The 26,703-nt window shown below is 42.4% G+C and overlaps 1 protein-coding gene across 1 annotated transcript in view; it reads left to right on the forward strand.

Moving 5' to 3' along the window:
- Nucleotides 1-9,788, forward strand: part of DAB1 (DAB adaptor protein 1) — a gene marked incomplete at both ends in the record, with an annotated part of 275,176 nt that extends 265,388 nt beyond the window's left edge. Inside the window, one exon of the mRNA XM_082832330.1 lies at nucleotides 9,744-9,788. Within this exon, the coding sequence (XP_082688456.1) occupies nucleotides 9,744-9,788 (45 nt within the window). The remainder of the gene's footprint in view (nucleotides 1-9,743) is intronic.
- Between the last annotated feature and the right edge of the window lie 16,915 nt (nucleotides 9,789-26,703).

Below are 26,703 nucleotides of genomic sequence, written 5' to 3' on the forward strand. Positions count from 1 at the left end.
CATACTGCACCCTAGTAAGAGGAAACGGATGGCCTCAATCCTCTCAGGAGGAAGCTTCGGGGCCAATCTCAAAACAGCATTTCTGTTTTAGCAATAAAGGGGAATATCTTCAATTATTTCATGTTTTTCCCCTACCCTCCCAGCTGGGAGAATCACGTGTCTTGGAAAGACTGGGTCAACAGGGGCAAAAAAAAAAGAACCCAAATAATATTATAATGGCTGGCGTGGGAATGGAAGGTAATTTATACTCCACTGATATGTTGCTGGAGCAATTTTAAGGGCGAAATGTTAGCTTTTGAGGAGATGAAAGAAAAAGGAAAACATTTATTTGGTTAAATAGCTCAGTAAATAAACTGCCTATCAGACTTTCCCAGCTGTCAAGTCAAAGTAGCGTCTGTAACAATGGGGAATTGTTTGGTCTGTCTCCCTTAGTAACAGCAGATATTGCCATAAAAAGTCACTGGCATTTTTTAAGACCAATCTTCATAGTGGGAACCCAAGACATGTAAAATGTTACCTGATGGATTTACAGTGTTCAAGGGAAAAGAAAGCAGAACTTCAGGTGCTTTTGGTAAGAGATTTAAAAAAAAAAAAAAAAAAAAAGGAAAGAAAGAAAAGAAATGCCCAGAGTCAGGGGACTTGGGTCTGAATTACGGCTCCAAAGCAGGTGACCTTAGGCAGGACTTTAGCTAGCCCCTGGAACCCCCGGTCACCACCTATGGATGAAGACGAATCATAGCAAGAGCGCCCTCCTCAGGCTCTCCCAGAATCAGAAGATACCATGAGTATGAAAGTGCTCTATAAGCTTTGAAAGTAGAATACACATATTTGGCATTATTATCGCTATTCTGCTTTTAAATAGAATCACATAACAAAGAGCCTCAAAGCAGAGAACCACAAAAATGGAAAAATAATCTCTCCTTTTCATGGGCATAGCACTCCGAGGCAGGTCCGAGCCAAGCTAGTCCAGGCGGGAGATGGGAAGGCCTGGTTGAGAGCAGTGTCGGCCAGGTTGGAGAGATGGGCGTGATGCCCAGGGATATGAAAAGATGGAATCAGGAGGAGGAGGTTAAGGCTGCAGGGAAGTGGGAGGTGAGGAAGAAGAGGGCGTGTGCTAGGATGACCCCCAGGTTCCTGCCTGAGTGGGGGATCTAGGTGGCGCCAGGCATGTGCTAAGGAATGCAGAGCTGCAGGCTTGAGCAGAAAAAAGGCCAGTTTACTTTGGGACCAGTTGCACCCGAGGTGCCCTTGAACTTCCAAGCAGAGATGCCGGTGGACTGCTGCATATGAGACTCTAGAGAACAAGAGACTAGAAATGGAGATTTCAACATGGTGTTCAGCCCCTAGAGCAGTGAGCACACCTAGACTCCACTGATCATTTAGACCCGAGGCCAGCACACTCTCTGGGACTATTTACGTTTTTGTGGGCCATCTGGCCTTTGTCACAACTAATCTGCTCTACTGTTGCAGCAGGAAAGCAGCAAAAGACAGCGCATAAAGGACTGGGTGTGATGAGTGCCAATAATACTTTATTTACAAAAAAACTGGCAGCCACTAAAATGGGCCAATGGGCTGTCGTATGATGACCTCTGAGTTAGATCACGCTTACTGTTTCTAGAATCACCCTGCAGAAGCTAACGCAAGTAGGCTTGCATTTACTACGACTAATAAAATAAATGTGAAAATTACTAGGATGTTAACAGCGCTTTTATAGACATCACCTAATGCAATCCTCAGGGGAATGCTCTTAAGTATTTTTATTATTCCTATTTCACAGATATGACAGGTAAGGTAGAGAGGTTTATGACATGTTGAAATCACACGATTCACATGTAATAGGGCTAGGATTTGAATCTAGACCCAGATTAAATAACGTAAGAGCGCTCAACCAAGACCGGGACACCTAGGTTTTAGCAGCCTCGCTGACTTCATTGCTTGTGACCTGAGGCAGACGGCTTCATATCTGACCTCTGGTCTTCTCTTCGGTAAAGCAATTCCCACAGGCCCTTCTAGCGCTTACATTCTAGGACCCTCTAACTTGCCCACGGTCACCCAGCTAGAGCATGGAATCCCCAGTCCTCAAACTAGATCTTCCAACAGCAGCCTTCTCCCAGGCTGTCCTTATTCCCAGCTAGTGAAGGAAAGGCCAGACGTCCCTGAAGTATGTTGACTTCATTAGGGGTCCTGGTGACTATCTGGGTGAGAGCCAGGACCCACTCCTGACCACCAGGAAGCTACTCAGGACAGGCCATCCTGCTTATGGCAGAGAGCAGGTACCAGCAACCTCAGTGCCCTCCTCTGCTACCTGACAAGGTCGAGAAACGTGAACTAAATCTGCCAAGCAGATAATTGTACCCATTATTATTGGGGAAGTGCAGAATTGATCAGGACATGTGCAGACCCCCTGGGAACTCAGAGTGTGCACCTCTGTGTTCACCAAGTGGGTTTCAGCACCCAAGACTCCTGGAAGCGAATGCGTTTAGCAGCAACTTCAGTCTCTAAGGCATCATCATTAAATCCATCCTGTATTTTGAAGACTTTCCTACTCTGAAGGCCAGATTTTCAGGCTGAAAGTGGTCAGAAAGCTTTATTGTTTCCCTCTCCTCTGAATAAAAAGGAAAGGAAGACTCCTGCCCCTTGTTAAAATTCCTTATGTCATATGAGCTCACTTATTACGTGTTACAGTCCCATGATGTTGATGTTACAAACCCCATCGTACAGATGAAGAAACTGAGGCCCAGGTGAAATGCCTTCTTCAGTTCATACAGGTAGTTAGGAAGTTGCTGGGGTCTTTGTGGCTCTAAACCCCATGCCTTTTTCATGGATTCAGGTGGAACTTTGAGTTCTTACAGCCTTATTTCCACTCCCTGGTTACCATCACCTTTTTCATTTTATCAGGCCAGGAAATGTTAGACCCTGCTGAGCTAGGCCCAAGTGTCCGGGCTTAAAGACCCTGAGGCTGGAGTTGCTGCCTCGGCAGGGCAATGCTGAGGACCTCAAGCTTTGGCTCGCCTCCTAGCTGCAGTCTGACCCCCAGCTTGGCTCGGCATGGCTCTTACCCCCAGGCTCCCAGGAGGGGCAGAGATGGCCTTGCTCAGCAGCTAGATTGCATGGCGCGTGACCTCACGTCCAAGACCACCTTTCTCAGCGTGCCACGTCTTCTCCCCACTCATCATTTGTTTTGGACATACCTTTGCTCCATGTGGCCAAGCTTTCCAGAAACAAACACAATGAAAATTAAAGGGATGCAAAGTCATAAGCACAATTTAGGTGGCTTTTCCAAAGGGGCTCATTATAATGTGGGATTGGAAACTATATGCCTTTATACTTCAAGCCAGACAGGTGGAGATAGGTAGGGAAAATGAGGGAATAAGCACAGAAAGGGGAGTCCAGACCCTGGGCTGCCCTCCTGGCTCTCTACTGATTCCTGCGGACTTTGGGGAAAAAAGAAAAACCCCTCCCATGTGGGGGCCTCCATTTCTTCCTGTAGGAAAGGAACCGTCGGATCGATGGCCTTTCTTGCTTTGACATTTTACAAAAGGGGTCATTGTGGCAGTGGAGAGGACAGTGGGCTTAGGAAAGAGCTGGGTGTGTTTACATGAAACGCTCAGGAAAACAAATCTAATCTACAGTGGTCGAAAGCAGGTCAGTGGTTGCCGCACTGGAGTGAACGGTTGACCGAGCAGGACCCCGAGGAAGGTTCTAGGGTGAGGAAATGCTCTATAGCTTGATTGCTCTGGGGAGGGCCAGATGGGTGTATATATTTCTCACAACTCATCAAACTGTACACTTAAAATGGGAACATTTCACTGTATGTAAATCACACCTCAACGAAGTTGATTTAAAAATAAGAAGAGGTAAATTCATAGAGATGGAAAGTAGATAAGAGGTTAGTTACCGGGGGTTGGGGGTCAGGGGTCAGGGGGACTAGCAAGTCACCGCTTAATGGGTATAGAGTCTATCTGGGGTAAAGAAAGAGATTTAGAAATACTGGTGATGGTTGCACCACACGATGAGTGTGATGAATGTCCCTGAATTGTGTGCTTAACCATGATTAAAATGGCAAATACTTTGCTCTAAATATTTTACTGCAATACAAAAGCTAAAAAAATAACAAAGCTGGTTATATCCCAGCTCTGCCCTATGCTGGCTGAGTGACCTTGGGCCAGTCACCAAACTCTGGGGAGCCCTACTTCTTCCCTGTAAATGGAGATAGGAATACCCAGGGTACAGACTCTGCGATGCCCAAATGAGACCATGTATGTGATCGAGGAATCCCCTTTAGAGACTGTAAAGGTTTCTGTAAATATAAGCTATTATTACTCTAAATCTGTGATTCCACTTGACTTCTGTACGTGAGCTCATACTTCATACTTAAAGTCACCTGCAAACACGTGGAAGTCTCTGCCATCCACAGGGCCCTCCAACCAGATCCTTTAGATTAACCCTGCATTCTCTCTACACAGTTTCCCAAGGCAGATCCTGTGCCATTATTAGGTTTCCTAACAGCCCAGTTAATGCTATGAAGTAGTGTCTGTGAAGGAGATGGACTTTGGAAAGCCACCTACAGGTGATTTTTAGGCCTAAAACCATCTTCTATAAAGGAAGGATAGAGCCACATGCCCAGACATAAGAAACCTAACCGTTTTTGGAGTACCTCCTCCTTGCCAGGCTCTGTGCCAGACAGTCAATGTGTATTTTCTCCTTCAATCCTCAATGAGGATTTCTAGACTCATTTTACAGACGAGAAAACCGGAACCCAGAAGGGTTAAGTAACCTACACGGAGTTTTTTTTGTTTTTGTTTGGGTTTTTGCGGTACGCGGGCCTCTCACTGTTGCGGCCTCTCCCATCGCGGAGCACAGGCTCCGGACGCGCAGGCTCAGCGGCCATGGCTCACGGGCCCAGCCGCTCCGCGGCATGTGGGATCCTCCCGGACCGGGGCACGAACCCGTGTCCCCTGCATCGGCAGGCGGACTCTCAACCACTGCGCCACCAGGGAAGCCCTACACGGGGTTTTAAGGTTACTAAGTAGGTGACAGTGAGAAAGAGAACAGCAGCCTGACAGCCAAGAGCTGGGCCCTTGGTGTTCTGTTGAACGTAAACAATTTCACAGAACACCATTGTCCCACAAAGCATTCTGCGACCGTGATGGGTCAGGACACCTCCAGACCACTCAGTAGCCATGGCTGACAGGAACATTGTCCAAATTCCAAAAATGACCAAACATTCTTCTCTCCTGGCTTTAGCCTTGTTCCATGCTACCTGCCTTCCAGATAAGAATTATTAAGATGATCATACTCCAGCTTCCTGAAAGCATCCAACCCAGAGAGAAGCCTTACTTTCTTGACCCTCCCCCCAAACATCTAATATTAGCCTAAACCTATAAGAAGCCCTTTCTAATCACCTCTTCCAGACTTGCCCGTGGTTCCCCTCATTGTAATGAGTAATAAACCCAACTTGTTCAAGTGCAAGTGTGTTCGCGGTGGTCTATGGCTGCAGGCCGTAGTTGGCAGTAGGAATACCAGCCTGGATCTGCCCGATTTCCCATCTGTGTGCTTGCACTCTTTCATTGCACCTCCCGGAAAACAGGGTATTCAACTTAAGTCAAAGGGTGGAGAGTTGATTTTTTTTCATTTTTACTGCATGGTTTCTATCTACTTTGTTGTCCTCTAGAAATGGAGATTATTAATATGTCAGATTCACAAATGAGCTTAAAGCTCAGAAGTGTTTGCCAACTCCCAGTAAGAGAAGCACTTTCATTCACTCATTCACATCCTCACGCTCCGTGTTAGTGGGTGCGCCTGCCAGCTTCCAAGCTTGGGCTCAGAATTTGGAATGCTGGCGTGCAAGGTGCAGCGGAGCTCACTGTGTAGAAGGCACCAGGAGATAACATGATGGCAGTGTAGACTCCACAGGGCACTGCTGGAGTCCGGGGCAGAGTGGTCCCCGTCACCTACATAGTCCAGGAAGCCCTTCTATTTGGGCTGGTTCTGAAAGTATGAACCCCCAGGTGCAGGACGAGGAGAGGTCCTGAAGGTGGAAGGAATTGTCTAAGCAGAGTCTCAGGGATGGGAAATCCCATCATATCGGGGGGACCAGATGTACAGGGAAGAAGGTGCAGCCTAGGAGAGAGAGGAAGTAGATGAGGCCGGATGGGAAGGGGGAGCCATGTTGGAAGGGCCCTGTGGACCATCCTGAGGAGTCTGCGTTATCCTTGGGGGCTTAAGGAGCTGGGAGGGTCGTTCTAAGCAGGAAACTGTCATGACAAAATCCATTTCAGAAAGATCATTGTGACAGAAGCATAAGAATTTTTTTTAAGCATGATGTACGTGACTGGAAGGGTAACTTTTTTTTTAAATAAGTTTATTTATTTTTATTTTTGGCTGCATTGGGTCTTCGTTGCTGCACATGGGCTTTCTCTAGTTGCGGTGAGCGGGGGCTACTCTTTGTTGCGGTGTGCGGGCTTCTCATTGCGGTGGCTTCTCTTGTTGTGGAGCACGAGCACTAGGCACGCGGGCTTCAGTAGTTGTGTCACACGGGCTCAGTACTTGTGGCTCGCGGGCTCTAGAGCGCAGGTTCAGTAGTTGTGGCGCACGGGCTCAGCTGTTCTGCGGCATGTGGGATCTTCCCGGACCATGGCTCAAACCCATGTCCCCTGCATTGGCAGGCAGATTCTTAACCACTGTGCCACCAGGGAAGTCCCAGGAAGGGTAACTTTTGATTCATGGTCTGGAAGGGACATTTATTAGCTCTAATGGACTACGAGACTAATGGGTCTCATGTGCCCAGTGAAGGAGCTTTGACCTTACGCTGTGGGTAATGAGGAGCCGTTGAAGGATTTGAAGCAGGGCTGAGATGTGGTCAGATCTGACCAAAGAAAACAAAAAATATCAACAGCGTGTTATGTTAATGTGTGATTCCATTTAGGCTTTTTGGAATGTTGAAAATAGCTTAAAGACCCCGTGGTGACCTTGCCAGAAGTCAGGTCAGAAATTTCTGGATCAAATGATTTCTTAGCTCCCCTCCACTTCTGACAGCCTAAGATTCTGTAACAAGCAAGGTAAAGCTATTGCCAAAACGTATAATGCATCAGAGTGTCAGACTTTGGGATTATCTGCTGCTTGGGGCTTTACACACCACTGCTCCCCTTCATTTAGTGGGGATAATTGAGAGTTGACTGCAGTCGTTACCACTGTTGTGATGGGTATTTGAAGCTAAATTCCGGCAGGCAGGAGATGTGTGAATATTTATCTCGGCTGCAGAAAGTTAATGCAGTGTGGCATTAATTACCCTGTCTGAGCCTGCTGTCTTCTTCTGTGTTTAGGTGTCATTCTCAGTTGAATAAATTAGTTTCCAAAATTGGAATAAAGCAAATGTAGGGTGAGATCAAGGCAGCCAGACTTCTTAGGGCATCCAAAAAGCAGAGTGAGCGGAGAAAGTCTACCCAGGAAAGATGAAGATGCATCCTTGTAGCCCAGCGGAGGCAAAAGGAAATGTTTCCCAGTAGTGGTACTTCCCTACTTTACCACTCTAGCTTTGCTCCACCCACCTCACACCCAGAACACAAACACGCGGTAAAGTTCCATGTTTAGCCTTACCACAGGTATTTGAAACATTTCAAGACGTTGGCAGAGAATAGATTAGGTGCTTAATAAATCATCTTGCTATATAGATTTTGATTTTTGATTCAATTATGGGAGAATAAAGCCAAGGGAGAGTGTGTTTACGACAAAGGGTCAGAACAGTGAAAAAAGTAGAAAGTGTATCCTAGACATTCATTCATTCAGCAGACCTTCATCGTGCACCTACAGGGCTGGGTCTGCATGTAAAATGGCAGATGGAATGGGAAAGTGGTAGCTCAAGTAGGGCGTGGAAGAATGGGCTTTCCTACTTTCTATCATCAGATATTTGGAAGAAGTGGTACACTTATTCTTTATGTTTCCAAGGCCGGTATGAAGTCCCATGGGTGGAAAGCATCAAGGGACAAACTGGCAGTCTGTTCTTTTACAGAATTGGGTGCCTCAAAGGGTAGGAAGCTCCTTCTTCCTGAAAGAATACAGAGATGATGAGTTCTAGAAGAAGACATCCTGTACCTACCTGATCTCAGGAGTCCTGGATTCTATTCACGGCATGGTTACTAAGTAACCTTGTGACTCTGGGGAAACAAAAGCTCTCTTCATTGGGCTTTACATTCCTCATCTGTAAAATGACGGGTCCGGACAAAATTATCTTCTCACCCATCCCCACTTTACAATAAAAGCGAGTAGTACAATATATTAAATCCATGACAGGCAGCACAATGACTTTGAGATCACACAACCTCTTTGATTTTCAGTTTTTATCTGCAAAATGAAGATGGAAAGAATATAAACCACTCCCAGGACTGTTAGGCAGATAAAATAAGACATAAGGGTGCTTTATAAACTCCAAAACACTCTACGACACCATAGATTGAAGGTTTTTTGTTTTTGTTTTAATGGCAGCTGTTACAATAGATGAGAAAAAACACTGGACCTTACTTTTAGGTCCCATGTCCCAAACTTACTAGCTGTGTGACCATAGACAAACTACTTAACTTCTCTGTGCTTGGTTTCTCCTTTGCAAAAGAGATAAATCACCTGCCTTACAAGGCTGTTGTGATGTTTTCAAAAGACAATGTACTTGAAAATGTCTAGCATGGCGCCAGGCACACAGGAGAAGCTATAGAATGCCAGTTCAATCTGTTTCTTCAGGAAAATAAGCAGTTAAAAGGGATCTTTACTCACATGGCAAGAGGCAGGCTAATATATAAAATATGACAGAATTAAGATGCCACTGTGTCCTTTTAGTTCTGGTACAAATATCCAAGAGTGACAGCAGGAAGGCCAACTTTAATAGAAGGGCCTGCATGCCTAAGACCAGAATATTGACATGATCTGCTTGGCCAGCGCACCCTGGGCCATTTCAACAGGAGCTGAAGTCTGAAGCGATTTCAACAAGGCCAAACACCATTTCCCATCTACGTTTGGATTGGAGGTTTGCTGTGTCATATGTTGGTGAAAACCCTTGTGTATGTCTTAGGACAGCCCCATGGGTGCAGGCAAGTGACCTGCCAAACCTCACACAGCTGAGTGGATCGAAACGAGTTCGAGAAGCTTTTAACTAGGAGCTAACGGCACGATTGCCATTTCTCTCATTGTAAAATGCACCCAGTCATCACTGCTTGTAGAAACCAAAGAGCGGTTTGAGATGGAAGTTCAGTAGCCTCAAGTGGATTTCATAAAACCGTGTTGGAAAAATGTTCACTTGACTCATGGTCATTGTTACCATGTTCTGAAGACCTGTTCCTGCTGAGTACTGTGCTAGAGGCTTTCTATATATTCTCTCTAATTCTCTCAAGAACCATGTAGGATAAACAGTATTATTCCCATTTTGTGGTTGGGGAAACTGAAGCTCAGAAAGTGTAAGTATCTTGTCCATATCACACAGCTCTGTCCAGCTCTGTCTACTAGACCCTGCGATTTCCCTAACAGGCAGTCAGGCTCAGCTTGAAAACCAGGGGCAAAACTGGGTGAGTTGTTCTTCTTAAGGATAAAAAAGATACCAAATGATATGCACCATGACTGAATAATCCCAAAATAACCTAAGGTCATTCATCATAAACCGTCACCTTTCTGTTCTAATCCCAAACCCTCCTTCCCATGCTGTCTCAGAAAATCCTATCCGGAAAAGAGCAGATCTCACTTTGTCCCTCTGTCCATAGGAGCTGGAGCCTCTTTATGCGCAGATCAACAAATCTAAGAAATAGCATCAATGCGGGCTTGTGGCGGGTGCTTCAAGACTGGCATGGAAATCAGCATCGCGACAGGCTCTCTTGTATTTTTTCACCTCACCTCATCCCACGAAGAAATTCACGATTGCCCAATGGAACTCGTTTGGAAGAGGGAACTAAGAGTTTTTGGCAACCCCTGGCAGATGTCTATGGCAGCACAAAAACAAACACACAAAAGCATAAAACATCATACCCAACATTAAATCACAGATCAAGCAAATGCTTACTTGACAGAGAGTCTAAGCTCTCTTAACACGTGGGTTTAAGATGACCCAGTATGCGAAACCATAGTTCTCTTTTCATTTCTCTACCGGTTGGCCACTGTAAAGACATCAAATTTGGAGTGACAGGCCTCAGAGAGTTACATCAGGGTTGGCACTGACGTCATTTAGGCAAAAGTAAGAGGTCTCTGTCACCACAATATCATCATCCGTATGCCTTTCCAAATAGGATGATGTATTCACATCACTCCACAAGGCCTGGTCTGCCATTTTTTCCCCTTTCCTTTCTTTGTCATGTTTGAAAATTAACGGGTGTACAAATTTTTGTATTGCTTTTGACTTTTTTTAGATATTGGTGAAGAAATCGAACTGGGAAAAAAAAAACCTCACATGAAATGAATTCACTTGAAATCACAAGACAGATGAGTGGTTGATGATTCTTTTTGATCAAGAATGTTGCCAAAACAACCCTTTAGCTCTTCTGCATCCTGGTGAAGAAAGACAGCTTTCGGTTTAACGTTCACTCTGTGAGTAGGAAAGGACATCGAATCCCATTGATGAGAAAGATGAAAAAGGCATCTGATTTCCTCAGAAGCTCTAAACTCTAAGTCCAATAAAATGAGATTTTTTTATTTTTCCGATATCTTGCTGCTGTGATGCTATGCAGACAGTGTCTTCTCCACGTGCCATTTTCAGAGAAAAGTCATTTGCCAAATAATTATGGTACAATCCTGGTAATGTGGTTTGAGATCTTAAAAAATGACTTTCTCATGGAACAATAGTGACATGAATATTCAGAGTAACAAACTGATTCTGTGGTCACAATGGTTCATCTCTATCTCTTTTTTCTACATCAGAAAATTCAAATGGGATTTTTATTTTATAACTTGAAACAAAAAAAGCTTACCATTAAACTCTTTAAATATTTAAGGGAAATGGCTTTAAGGAGTTCTAATGAAAAAAAATTGCCAGTTTTTTTTTTGTAAATATAGATGTTAATGAAAATGCTTTTTAATAACGCCATTACACTGTAGAGAAGGTAGCAGATTGAGTGAAAGATGTGACAAACTTGATGGATGGGGCTCACTTTCCAGATGTTACTCTGGAGCGTATGGTAGGAAGCTGGAGTTCAGGGGCAGCAGGCAGGAGCAGTCGTCCCATCAGCAGCTAGTGGTCAGGAAAGGAGCACGTGACTCCATCAGCTAATAATCTAAGCCTTTCCGCGAGAGTACCGGCCCTCTGCATAAAACAAGAAAGAGACAGTTCACGCTCTGAAGGCCTGTGAACTGAAACTCCAGTTTCAGATTCTGAAACTCCCTCCCACTTCTCCACTCCCAGCGACCCCCGTAGACATCATTGGACTGTTTGTACGTGAAACAGAAGAGTTTAAGCTTCCTTTTTTTACATTTATGAGACAAAAAGTGCAGTGTTCGGTTCGTATGTTTAGCACATGATTTTCATAAAGAATCTATATATTTTTTGCCCTACAGAGAATTGTTCTACAGGTCAAATGTGTTTTCCTGATGTTCCTATGCAGTTACAGTATGTTGAATTTAGTGGTTTAACACTAAGAAGAAAACTTTAAAAAATCATGTGATGAATTGGATCGGGGGTGGGGGTGATTATTCTTACTTGGTTTTAAAATTTGAAAAGTAGGATTTACCTTGATATGAATGACTTCAATTGGCCTGTGGACTTTGATTCTTCATATCAATAGAAACTAAAATGGTTTGGAAGAAGGTACACTCGGTGACCAAGAAAAAAAGTGATAAGTCAAGGTGATTTTGTTAACTGTTTGAAGCCCAAGTTTTACACTATCAGGTCACTGGAATCTGAATGTTTTCCAGTTAACTGGGAAAATGTCCATTACAGAATAGATGTAAGCGTCACCCTAATGTGCAAAGTCTAAAGAACCCGAAATGTGAAAAGGGCCATTTACCTTCCTCTGTAGCTGTCACATGTTGGTCGACATGATTTCTTCAGGAATGTGCATACTTTTGATGAGTTGATCCTTCCACGTGAAGGGGAAAATGGGAAAGGTGTGATAACCACGAGAGCTGTCCTGAGACCAGTTCAACTGTGTTTTCTGAGGATTTGATGAGATAGGCAGTTCCCATGGGGAAATGACTTAAATCGCTCTGTTGTCCATGATTCTGATTCTAAACCAGTGGTGCTATCTTCTCCCTCAATATGGCTGTCTTGAGTTTGTCTTGCAGTATCACACCCTTCCACTGATTCCGTGGGTTGCTTCTGACACATTCAAAGTGAACTCTGGCTGATGTTGCTATTTCAGGTACACCGTATGGAGCTCATTTCATAGAAGAAAGTGACAGCCCAGTGGACTTGTCATCATTCACTGAATGTGCTTGAACATGTAACTGGCTCTGAACTTAAAGAAGATGGCCCCTGTGATGCGTTAAAGTGAGCGGAATAAAGTCAAGATTTTAAACTGCCATCCATGTTAGCATTGGCAGAATTCTGCTGTTTAATAAGCACTGTTTGGGGAACTCAGAACCACCGTATCCTATCCCAGGAATACAGTGAAATTTCCACATAAGAGCTGAGGTGCCAATACCAAAAGGCCATGGGGGAGTCTGCACAGTTCCAGTCAGATTGGTAGAAAATCCACATGTACAACTGTTAATTCCTCATTCTTCACTAGCACGAAATTTGTCACTTTAAATTTTGAAACCAGGGAAACACCACCTGTCATTCTGTCCCCATTCCCCATAGCTCTCCGACCTTTACATGCCGCAAGACTTTTTTGATAATTCGTACTCATCCCAGTGTCTACTGAAACCCCATCACGTAATGTACCGGGCACCTTCTTAAAAAAAAAAAAAAAAATGTTTACTCTGTGGGTTTGGTTCATTTCAATTTCTGCGTTCTGACACATATTTTTTTAATAAAGATGAGAAAGAGAAAATGACTGTTGCAGTACATTTCTAGACCTACTTTAACTTTACCTCAGATGACAGTTTGTTAACATATATGGACACATTATTTTTAACTTTATGTACAATGCATTCAACAGAACAGCAAAATTTTTAGAAATTTTCCATTAATTTCTGTAACACTCCATGTAAAACTGTTACAAATAAACATGTTTGAGAACAACAGTTTAGCCTGGCCTTATTCCACAAGCTTCTACCGGATATTCAGGTGAGGGATCGGAAGAGGAAATTGCTTCTCTCAAAGCTGCCATCAGACCAGGTGAAGGCCTCTGTTTTCCTGGCACTGGGCCAGAAAAAGCGAGCTTCGTTGAGGAGTTAGATCAGTTTGTCTTCTGTTCAATTCAGGTACTGGCTCCGCTTGGGAAATCAGCCACAGCGTGGAATGAGGAGGATGTTGTCAGAAAAAGCACACCACGTATAGATGCAGTGTTTGGACCACATTTAGCATATGGGACTTTCAAAGTTGGGAAAGACCCCAGGATTCACCCTATGGATTTGTGTCTTCTACTAAAAAAAAATAAAATAAAAAATAAACAGAAAACCTGCTAAACAGTTGGTTGGAAGACCACACTTAACCTAGACTCTCAAAGCCCCATAGTTCATTTCAAGAGCGTCTGCTTTAAGGGACCCAAAGAAGGAAGCATTGATCTTCCTTCACATTCCCCACACACTCCACACAAAAAACATAAAAGGCAAAGAAGTCTGAAGCTGGACCTTGACTTATATTGAAGAACAGAAAAAGCAAAGCACGTGTGTGTATGTATGTGTGTATGTGTGTGTGTGTGTGTGTGTCATTTTTATTTCCTCTTGTTATTAAATCAGTTGGTTGATCCAGTAATCAGCCAGCATACAGATTATGATTAGGTCATTGAGATGCCAAAAAGCACCTCTGTTTAGGAATGGTTATGTTAATGGTTGTATAAACACATGCCCTCAATCTGGCCTTCTTAAACAAAGTATTAAACAGATGTTACCAACAACTTTGAGAAAATGAGAGAATGGATTCCAGCAAAATAAATTTAGGCCAAGTAGAAGAAACAACTTTCATACAGTAAGAACTGCTCACTCTTGGACGGAATTGTTAGAAAATGTTACAGAAGTCTTTCTGAATAAGAGCGCCTCATACTTGTTGAGCAGCCAATGTGCCCGATAGATGCTCCCTGCTGTATGGCCATTGCCTCATTTAATCTTCTAAACAGTAGACGTTATCCCCCATTTATATATCAAGAAACTGAGACTTGGAGAGATCGAATAACTTCTTCAGCTAAGAGATGATAGAATTAAAGTTTACATTTCGAGTCTCTTTACTCATAGTTGATTTTAATTTTTTTAAAAGCTGGATATTCACCCTTTTAAATAATTCTGCATGGTCTTGTTGAAAAGCCTGACCTTCTATGCCTCTTCGCAGACCTCTAGTTGATCTTTGATAAATAAGTTCAATTTCTAACTTCCTCCAGTTTAAGTAAAAATTTAAAAACATTAAATCTTAGTATCTTAAGTATGTTGCCAACTGTTGTAGTTTCTTCTGTAACTGGCACTTTTGAAATGGTATGTGTCTGAGGGATAAAAAAATACACCTTTTTGACCAAGTAGTTCAAGTTTAGCTGAAAACAAGCACTGGTGATTTACTTGTCCAACCTAACTGAATCTTAAAGAAGTGACAAATTAAAAGGTGTCCTATTTAACTGCTAGGCGGATGCCAAAATAAATCAGGCAGACATGCCTGCTTTCATTTTGTGCTTCAGAGCAAACCCTTGTTGTTTTGACAGCAAATGGTTTTTGTTTTACTCAGAATGACAGTAGGAAAAACGCCTAGAATAAAAACAGGTTTCATTGAAATCAACCTTCAAAGCTTTGAAACCTTTTAAAAGATGTTTAAATTCAAGGAAATTGTTAGCAACAGTGCCTGAAAGATAAAAAAAAAAAAAAAAAAAGTAAACAGACGTAAATGGCTTTCAAGCCATTTACTGACGGATTCTCAGTATTTATGTTAAAATAGGGATAATGGCTGCCACTCTTGTGCTGCTCTGTATCTGTATGTGTCACTCATTTTCCAGCTGTCATTTCCAAAGTTTTACACAAGCCCTGAGAAGAAAAGAAATGTGCTCCCCATTTTATAGCTTAGGAAACTGACACTCAGAGATGTTATAAAACAGCTATCAATGAACAGAGCTGATGAGCTTACCCAGAGGCTGTCGTCGTTCCCAGGGTCTGACCTCCAAGTCCCTTTCCTCTCTTCCATGGTCGCTTCTGTCTGCAGGGTTTCTGTGATGTCAAATTGCTCGTGCACGCTCTATAAAATACTTTGAGTGTTTCTGTATTCCATTGCAAGTAGTGTCTATTAGAAAAATCATACCCGGCATTGCCCAGCTGATTCAGTACAGAAATGGATTCTTCAGTAAAATGACTAGATTTTTGCAGAAACAAAAGAAAAATCCAGTTTTAGTCTCCAAAACAGTGATAACTCTAACCCGATCCAATAAATATTTAATTTCAAAACAAAAACCCTGGCCTTCATTTTATCATCCAAGATACAGAGATCTGAAGAGGGAACCTTTTTGAACAGGTTTTTCTGTTCTTCGTTTGCTGAAGAATATTAATGACTGCCAAGTGGAAACTGTCTAAATATTCTCGCGAAGCAGCAGCCTCTGGTGACTTGGGTCTTTAATCTTCGGAACAACCTCTTGCCATTTCTGTCATTCACGCTGGGGTCACAGCCTGGAGTGGGGAACGAGCAAGGATGTGGGGAGAGGGAATAAGCAGCGATCAGGGCTGGCACCTTGTCAACGATGAAATGCTAAGCTGTCCTTCCTCCTACTGTACTTTTAGCAACCGTACCATGCCTCCTGGGAAGGCACCTTGAAATCTGTCTCATTTCAGATTATAGAAGTCAGTTACCCATAGCTCAGGGCCATGAGCTCAAGTATCTAGAACTTAGTTGTTAAAGAGAAGTTGTTTCTTCTTACCTGTCTTGTACCCTTTCAGACTTTCAAAGGAGATAAAAGGAAGGTGGTCAGTGATCACACAGTCCATGTTTATTCTTTTAGAATGAAGCAACATCCTATCATAAACTGAAAGTAAAGGAAACCTTAGTCGATGGTTAGTCCGCTTTCATCAGAAAAGAAACAAGTGATGCAAAAGTTGAGCAGGTTGATACTCGATAGTTTTTTCTTCCTATTGTGCACTAACCTTAGGCAGAACCTGGGAAGTCGAGTATTTGACCAGATCTTCACCCTTTGCTCATCATTTCTCTCTTTTCTTCCAAAAGTGGAGCACACTGTCTTTACTGGCAAGTCAGTATAGAAGTAGCTTCCAGATGTCTCTGAATTCAGAAAAGTCTTGATGGTCTACGGCCATACCACCCTGGATGCGCCCGATTTCCTCAGGAAGTCTCCGTAGGTTCTGGCTCCACGACTTTCCAGTTGTTTGACCTCAGACAAGTCACTTAAGCTCACTAACACTCAATTCACTCACATGTAAAACTGAGGCAATAATATCTTCCTCATAAGGCTGCTATGAGGCGTAAATTTGAAAATTTCATACCTGGAACATAGTAAGTGCTCAATACACGTTACCTATTATTAATACTAAAGAAAGAGTGATGACTATTGTGTATTTTTGTGTTTAATTCTTTTACTTTATCCTTTCACATCTGTTATCCCAGTAACCCTACCAAGTGTGCAGAATGGCAATAAGTGATTATTATCTCTATTTTATTGTCAAAGAAAGGCAAAGAAGTATACACATATCTCTGAAATTTTTTCACTGGCAAACTTTAAAGCAAAAATGTATCATGGATTTATTCATATAACAAAGAGTGGTTAAGCACATGCTAAGTACCAGGTCCTGTGATAAGCAGTGGAGATTCAGAAATGTTTTTAAGATGTGTACATGACTATTCCCACTTCAAGAAGTTCAGATTCTAGTAGGGAGAAGCGGTTAATAGATGAATAAATTATAGTAGGATTAGTGCTGGAAGAAAGGCACAAGCTGATATGGGAATGGTGGGAGCGCTGATGGTTGAGTTGGGTCTTAAGAAGTGAGTAGGAGTTCATCATGAAGCAGTGGCAGCAGAGGCAAAAGCTTTAGCAGAACTGGCACAGCCAATGAGCGTGGTGTGCCTGGAGTGGCTGTAACTGAAGGGAGAAAATGATGTACTATTTAAGCTATTGAATAACACAGAAAAACCAATTTCTCAATTTATATTTCAGAGCTAGAATAATAAAACATCAAAGAAGTTGTGCCAGTTATAGCCTAATCTTTCTAATGATTAATCAGAAATTCCTGAATTAAATAGTAGCATATTAAACACAGCTGTAAACCATGACCAACTAAAGTTGATTCTTGGAATGAGATTCATAGGTCAAGAGAGACTGTCTCATCTTAGTGGATGCCGGAAAGACATCTGATAAAATTCATTATCTTCTTCAAGAAAAACACTGGAAACTAGAATTAGAGAATTTCCTTCACATGATGAAGAACATTAATATCCAACTAATAGGAAACATAGCAGTGAAACTTGAGGGCATCCCCGTTAAAATCAGATGGAGGCTGTGAGCCGTTACCTCTATCATATAACATTCTGAAATTTAAGACAGTGCAATGCACGGATATAAGAAAAATCAGGTATTTAATGTAAAATGAGAAAATTATCAATGTTTGCAGATAATATTTTCTAATAGGAAATATCTACCAGAAGCTGTAAAAACTAATGAAAGAATTAAGGTGATTCGTTTTAAAATAAATATATAAAAATCAATATTTTCTATATTACTATAGATAACTTTTTAGAACACTTAATGGAAAAATAGATTTCATTAATAATAACAACAAGAATAAAATACCCAAGAATAAATTTAATACTGAATATGTAAGATCTAGATCTTTTTTTCAATTACAAAACCTTGTCAAAAGGCACAAAGTAACTGAACAAATTCAGGGAGGAAGTTTCAAGATTATAAAAATGTCAGTTCTCCCAAATCAACTTACAACAGTGCAATTTCAATCATAATCTCAATTCTGCATCTTCAACAACATATTCATATTCAATAATATTCTAAAGCATATCTGAAGAGAACAGCATGTGAGAATATTCAAGAAAATGTAATGAGGATAAATGTACTATCAGATCTCAAAACAAAGCTAAAATAATTTAAAGTTACTGGTATAGGACAAAGAATAACATGATCAGGGAAACAATATAAGCTACAGAAGTTAGCTCAAGAAATGAGTGTCTAATTGATTAATGGATAATTGAAAGTATTCAGATCAGTGGGGATAAAGACTATTCAATAAATGGAAATAGGAAAATAAACACTGTTAGTAAAAGTTAGACTCTTCACACCATATAGTTAATTTAATCCATATAAATTAAATATCAAATGTATCATATGTAGACATCAAAGTATATGAGAAAAAATTAATGACTATTCATGTAGAGGTAGAAAAGGCCCTCATAAGTCTTCTAACACCAAATGCAAAAATATATATACTTATAAAAATACGGAGAGATTTAACTTCATAAAAATTTATGTAAAAAATGCCATAAACAACATTAAAAGGCCATGGAAAAATTAGAAAACTATTTACAGCATACGTTATAAACAAAGCTTTATTATCCTGAATACACAGAAAGCTCCTAAAAGCTTACAGAAAACGTTTATGGAAAAATAACTAAACATGAACAAACAATTCCCAAAGAAGAAATGCAAAGGGCCCATAAGTAAGAGCTAGAAGTAGAAAACAGCAAAATGTTTTATCAATAGGGAGCACATTAACTGAATTACAGTATGATGCAGCGTTTTTAAAAAATGAAATGATTCTAAGTAATCTTATATGAAACAGTGTCAAAGACATATAAGAAGAGTGGGTTTGGTAAGTTCCCATTTCTATTAATAGTATAAAAATATGTATGCAGGTGTTTATATATCCATAGAAAATTATTATGATGATATTCATGAAACTGCTCATTCATTTAATAAGTAGCTATTGAGTGCCTGCTGTGTGCCAGGCATTGTTCTATATGCTGGGGAAGTAAAGGCCTTGTTTCATGGAGCAATATGAGTCGCATACTAACCCTGCAGTGAGTAACCCTAGAGAGGGGGGCCTCAAGAGGGAGAAAACAAACTTCTCACCTAAACGTTATTGTACTTTTTGAAATTTTATGTTGCTACCTTATGTTTCCAATATTGTTAAGGGCCAAAAAGTATTTCTTTAACTGCATAAATTTTTGTAATCAAAAAAATTCGTCAAGATTGTGTTTTCCTATCAGATTAGCAATGATTCAAAAGGTAATTACCCCTGTGTTGATGAGGATATGAGGAAACAGACACCCTCAAACACTTTGAGCGTTTGATTCAAAGATATTTTTAAATCAAAATCTTTTAAAAGTTGCATAATCTTCAACATGGTAATTCCGTGTCTAAGACTGAAATTTAAAAGACGGAAATTCCCATGATAGTGAACAAATAGATATTGACATGTTCATCACTTATTATGTGTAATAGAGAAATATTGGAAATCTAAATTTCCATACTATGAGACTGTCTACATATTATAGCTGTAGAATGGGAGGCTATGCCTTCATGGTCAATGATAAGCTCCTTGAAGACAGGGCCATGTCTCTCCCATTTATCTTCAGTATCAGTAAGTATATATTTATGAATGTGGACTGTGCAGTCACTAAAATAATGTTGTAGAACCTATATTTTGTCCCAGGGCTCCCCATGCCATTTTTTCATTAATAATTCAATATAGCAGAGTGTAAAGTCATATGCACATTATGATCTAATTTGGTTGTATAAATATATGTGTTCACGTACATTCACAGAAAAAAGCCTGCAAAAATCAGGTAATAGGATTCATGTGACTTCCATTTTATCCTTTGTCCTGAAATATTTGGTTTTGTTTTCCAGTTTCTCTATAATGAATATCTATTACATTTTAAGCAGAAAAAAATGTCATTTTAAGAAAGAAAGAACCATTAGACAAAAGTGCTAATGCTCTTCAGGTGTCATAATAATAGGTAATGTTTGTTGAGTTTTTAATTTGTGCCAGTTACTGTGTGAAATGCTTTACCTTTATTATTTCAGCTCATCATCCTCACTGCACTCTATGAGGTTTAAACTACTGTGGTTCCCATTTTACAGATAATAACACAGGCTTAAAGAGAAAGTAGCCAGGTCACAGAAGTAGCTGTTGGAAGGGCTGTGATTCATACCCAGTCTAACTCCAGAACTTGGGTTCTTAAAACACCAATACACCAAGTTGATTCCTCAATTAGCATCAGGACTAAAAGTACCCATTGAACTGTTATTAGAGGTGATTTGGTGACGTTGAGCAGTATTGGTTGGAGAAAAGAGATTAGAATCAACAAAACGGACTCGGACACAGAAGCAATTTCTCACCAAGCTTCGGACCCTGCTAATGAAGCAGTTGATAGAGATCCGTCAGTCCCCTTCTCGAAGGAAGCTGATCTTTGGACAAGGTTTAAATGACGCACTATCATCCTCTAAACAGGTTCAAGGGGACCATAAGAAGGGCCAGGAGTCCTGCCCTGCCTGCATTCTTCAAAAGAGGTGAGCATGGTTTGGGGAGGGCTGGACCGTTGTGTTTTTGCGCAGAGACTGAGTCTGCTAACACAGCAGGCACAAAATTCCACTCCGAAAACCAAAGCTATTTTAGGGATCACGGCAATTGGTAAGATGGGCTAAGAAGAACGCCCAGGGATTCTTATTTCCAAACCCCTGCAGTCTGCGTCCCTTCTCATTGCTGGCACAGCGCCAACATACCCCACCTTCCCCGCCCCGAAAGATCATGACGTGATCAAAGGGAAGCAATCTGAGTCCATCTATGAAACCCCTTGTTCATCACTTACAACTTGATTATAGTGTTGCTTTATTTAGAAGGCGCATTTTTTCTGTTTTCCCAAATATAAAAATTAAAAGTAGAGTAAAAATAAAATATATAACTATAAAACTCTTATAAGTTTGCTCCTAACCCTGCTCTCTCTGCCAACTTATTTTGCCATTGGTTTTGTAAATTTGTATTTAATATTAAATTTAAATTCTATGTATTTTTGAATTACATAGAAGTCATAAATATATTCTTAATATAATAATGTTAACATTACATAGGAAACTAACTCTTGACCCTCCTTGTTCCCTTCCCAGAGAAAACCAGTTATCCATTGTCTCTTCTTCTAGATTCTTCTAAGTATTTACACTCACAAATGTTCACTACAGAAATATACAGTTTTACCTTATAGGACAGCAGTCCCCAACCGTTTTGGCACCAGGGACGGTTTTATGGAAGACAGTTTTTCCACAGACTGGGGTAGGGGGGATGGTTTCGGGATGACTCAAGCGCATTACGTTTATTGTGCACTTTATTTATATTATTACATTGTAATATATAATGAAATATACAATTCACTGTAATGCAGAATCAGTGGGAGTCCTGAGCTTGTTTTCCTGCAATTAGATGGTCCCATCTGGGGGTGATGGGAGACAGTGACACCCGACGTGTGTTGCTTATGTCCAGTCTACTCGGTAATCTCGTTTTGGTTGCTGTCACTGCAGAAAACCCGGCTTCACAAAGATAGGATGTTGGAAATGGAAGCAGCCTTTTCAGTGCTTTTGTCGCAATCTCACGATATTCCGCCTTGACTTTCATCCAGAACGTATGGAGATTGGAAGTTGTCTCAAACGTACTTTTCAGGCCACCGTCATTTGCGATCGCGAGCAGTTGATCCTCTTCTAGCACGGACAAAGTCGATTCACCTGGCTTATTCACAAATGGGTCAGGGATCCATTCCTTCCCAGTTTGGGGGTCTTCTGTGGTTGGGAAGTAATGCTCAAACTCTTTTGAAAGCTGAGATAGGTGATCGTGCACCAGCTGGGAGAAAGAAGGCCCTGGCTCAGTCTCTTTCAAAATCTCTGCTAATGTTTGGAACATGTCAAAAATCCCAGTGTTCACTCGTCACCCCCATAATTCCAGTTTGGCTTTGAATGCAGCCACTCTATCTGCCGACTTGGACACAGTGGTTATTCTCCCCTGAAGGGACAGTTTGAGTTCGTGGAGCAGGTTGAATATGTCACACGAGTAAGCAAGTTTTGCGACCCATTCTATGTCACTGAAATGTGCTGCCAGTGGTGACTGTTTCTCTAAAAGAAATCTCTGGAGCGTCTCTCGTAACTCAGAAACTGGCCAGTGATCTACCTTTAGAAAGCCATCTCACTTCTGTGTGTAAGAGAAGACGTGTGTGCTCTGCACCCATCTCCTCACAGAGCTGCGCAAACGGACGTGAGTTAAGGGCACGTACCTTAGTGTGGTTGATAATTTTAATGACATCCTGCAAAACGTTAACTTCAGGTGACATTTTTCAGCTAGCCAGCATTTCTCTATGGATGACACAGTGCGTAGACTCACACGCAGAAGTGACCTCTTTGACCCGAGTAGTGAAACCAGAAAGCCGTCCGGTCACGGCAGCTGCGCCGCCCATGCATATACCAACACAAAATGACTCATTCAGTTTTCCTGATATGTAATCATTCAAAGACTTGAACACTTCTGCAGCTGTGGTGTTGGTTGGCAACGAAAGTGCACATAACATATCCTCATGCATATCCTCCTGAAAAATATATCACACAAAAACAAGCATTGTTGCCTGTTGTCAACATTGGCAGACTTGTCAACCTGTATTGCCTACCACGGTGACTCATTAATCCTCTCTAACAGTTGTGCCGCAATATACTCTGCTATTTCATCAATTCGTCTACTTATGATGCTAGCCGAGAGAGGAACACGTGCCACCTTTTGAACTGCAGCCTCTCCTAAAAGTTCACAACAGATGTCCTTAGCAGCAGGCAGGATCAACTCTTCACCAATAGTAAAGGGCTTCTTAGCTTTAGCAATGCAGCTAGACACTAAGAATGACGCTGTCAGTGCAGACACATTTGATGAAGTGGTGGCCTTCAATAACTGCTTCTGTTCTTCGTGTTCATGTTTATTCTTTTGAAAAACTCCAAAGGCTTGTCTTTTAATGCAGGGTGCTTGGTCTCCATGTGGCAAAGCAGCTTTGAAGGTTTCATGGCTTCGCTGGATAGCCAGTTGCCACGTATTATACAAGTGGGCTTGGAGAATGTGAATCGCCTGTTGCAATGAACCTGTAATTTAAGTAGGACTCTTGGTATTTTCTTTTAAATGCAACTTTCTTTTTGTTGGCAGTCATAGAGTTTTCTGCTGTCTCATCATTGGGTCTTTCCCCCTTTTCAAAGAAGCTCTCCAGCGACGTCTGTTTTTTACTCATTTTGGCTAGGGTTAGCTTGTGGGCTTACCAAAACCGTGACTGAGACATGTGTGCAGTGCGGGAAAGAGGTGAGGATGGAAGTGGTAAATAGAAAAATTGGCGGGCCACGCACAAACTGAGTGTCGGATTCTGACTTAAATCCTGCCACCAGATGCAGCTGTACAACTGAAGTACATCAGCTCACTTGCCACTATAAAGCCTGCCACCAGAGGAGGCTTAATTGTCACTTACCACTCACTAATAGGGTTTTTTTTGTTTTTTTTTTTTTTTGTGGTACGCGGGCCTCTCACTGTTGTGGCCTCTCCCGTTGCGGAGCACAGGCTCCAGACGCGCAGGCTCAGCGGCCATGGCTTACGGGCCCAGCCGCTCAGCGGCATGTGGGATCTTCCCAGACTGGGGCATGAACCCGTGTCCCCTGCATCAGCAGGCGGACTCTCAACCACTGCGCCACCAGGGAAGCCCACTAATAGGGTTTTGATATGTCTGCGAGCAATTGATTTACTATGGTCTCTGTGCAGTCAAACCTCTCCGCTGATGATAATCTGTATTTGCAGCCGCTCCCCAGCGCTGGCATCACCACCTCAGCTCCACCTCAGATCATCAGGCATTAGATTCTCATAAGGAGCGCGCAACCTAGATCCCTCGCATGTTCAATTCACAGTAGGGTTCTCGCTCCTATGGGAATCTAATGCCGCCGCTGATCTGACAGGAGGCGGAGCTCAGGCTGTAACGTGAGCGATGGGGAGCGGCTGTAAATACAGATGAAGCTTGGCTTGCTTACCCACCACTCACCTCCTGCTATGCAGCCCGGTTCCAAACAGGCCACGGACCAGCGCCGGTCCATGGCCCAGGGGTCGGGGACCCCTGTTATAGGAGTATGCTTTTTAAATATATAAGTAGTATGCTATGTATAGAATTTGTTTTTCTTCACAGAACCATGAGTGTGGAATATTATCTCTCGTGTATGCATAAATCAGTACAGATAAATGTGTGTGTACATGTGTGTGTATGAAACGGAGGAACAGAATTCTTACTGTAAAGTACACAGATCTTCATTATACAATTCAAATTCCAGCTGCCCACCTCTGTCACATAGTAGCTCTATGACGTTGGGTGAGTTAACCTCTCTGAGCTATCATATCCTCATCTGTACAATAGAGATGAGAATATCATTGTAATGAGGAAAAAATGAGCTGGCATTTGTAAAGTGCCTGGCACGTGTAAACCCTACGTTCGTGTCTGTTAAATATGAATAGATTATCTGAGGTCCACAGCTGGTAAAGAGTGGAGGTAGGTCTGGTCTTGCAGGCCCACCTGGCTGCTGCTGCACCGTACACTCCATCATGATCCTCTCTTGGAAGCAGGAGTAACCACTGATCCCCACACTTCCAGTGGAAAGCGGAGGCCCAGCAGAGAAGTGACTCGACATTAGGCTATGGAGTGAGCTGCTGTGATCCTCATGTTCTCCCTTCCAAAGCTTTGCCTGGGCCACCCCACACGGTTGGACTCTCAGCCTCACCCTTTCTTACTTCCTGAGCTTCTCCATTGCAAGGGAGAGTGTGGTAGGTAAGGTATCCAGCCTTTCTCCTATAGAGACAGGGTACCCTCAGGGGGCCAGGGAAAAAGTGTTACCTGATCCGCCACCACCCACACGTCCTTCTCCAGCCTTTACAGAAGGATTCTGACAGTTTCACCTTGATCACGCATGTCCATCTATCCCCCCTTCTCCATCCCACTACCACTGCCGTACAAGCCTCCTAAGTGGTAACCTTGTCTTTCCTCTTAAACAGTGTCTGCTAAATATTCCTAAGCATGGCTCTGCCTATTTACTCGCTTCTTCTAAGAACTTACATGACTCCGTTTTACCTGTAGACTGAAGTCTGGGTGAGTCTAATATTTCCACCCAGGCTTTCCAAGAGACGAGGAATTAAAATGACATGAGTGGCCACGTTTCTGGAATTCCATCATAAAGTTACATCCTGAGCATTTGTTGACTCTCCTCCTTAGATGTCCCAGAAGCTTCAATGGCAGCCCCTCCCTGCTCAGCACTGAGTCAGTTCTGATCACGGAGGGAGCTGTGAGTACCACCAGCAAGTGGGGTTTGGAGCTGACTTTGCTGTCCGCTCAGAGTGGGGGATGGGTGTCCCACCCAGGCTGCCCACAGGGTCTGACACACTTTCTTGAGCCAAGCCCCTTATTCTCCCTGGATCACTTCCTGTCTTACCAGGCTGGAGTGCTGCTTCAAGTCTATCCTCAGTCTCCCAGAATCTCCCTCTGCCTCGTTGCTAAGCTGGCGCAGACCCAGTTGTCCACTCCCTTTAGACGAGGCTCTTTGACCTGTGACCCCCAGCCCCTTCTACCTTTTCACCCCCAAACAGCTAGTCCAGGACTCTGTCCCTTAGCAGCTCATTACTTATCCCCACATTCAAGCTTTCCCATTTTCACCAGGCCCTTCCCCCACCTCCTCCTTACAACCTTTTTTATAGAGGATTGTATCTGAGATGAAGCATATCTGCATTTTTTTTTTTTTTTTCGCACAACAACCCTATGAGATGAGTGTTCTAACTCGCATTTTATAAAAGAAGGAACTGAACTTCAGGTCAGGAAACATGCTCTCCAGATAAATGGTGTGACCAGAATTTGAACCCTGACAGACAGACTCCCCACCCCTCGCTCTTTCACTACTCCGTGCTTCCTGGGAACAATGAGAGTGAGGTGACTGTCTTTTCACTTCAGCTTGGGATACACCCTGCTTTCAGGAAGCTGCTGGACCATGGTTGGCTGTGATACCTTTCTCCAGCTCTTTCTATATTTGCCTGAACGGAAGATGGAAAGAGCTTAGTTAATATCTGTTACATTAATGCATGAGATTTGCCACGAATAATGCCATGTTATCTCAGTGGAAACATCTGGTTTATGGATCACGAGGAAAAGGATTTATCAAACTTCACATGAGCTTACTCAAAAAGTAATATTCTGCAAAGCCATCCATGCTTTGTGCTGATGGCGTTTTAAGTAGAGCAAGAATTGGATTTTTGCAAGTGGTGCTGTAATTTGCAAACCAAGGGCTGCACTGGAAACCATCATTTCAAGGAAGATGGGATTTAGCAGGTTTGTTTTCCGCTGGAAGAAAACTGACATGCCAGAGACACAAGAAAAGTTGGCCAATGGAAGTATCTCTGTAACTGTGCCGGATTCAAGTTAATGGCACTGCATGATGGGACTAACCTGAGGAATATCGAGGAGGGTCGCAGTCGGTTTTTGTGGGGCTGGGAACTAGAGCAGGGAGTCTTTATCAAGAAAGCAAGAGCCAGATTGAAAAGAGCCTCAAGGTCACGAAAGAGAGCCTGAGGATAAAATGCCAGGAGGAAGAGTCAGACGAACTCCAAACAGCGGTGAGCAGGGGG

Source organism: Leucopleurus acutus, assembly GCF_964270905.1.
Source record: "Leucopleurus acutus genome assembly, chromosome: 2".
Lineage (NCBI taxonomy): Eukaryota > Metazoa > Chordata > Mammalia > Artiodactyla > Delphinidae > Leucopleurus > Leucopleurus acutus.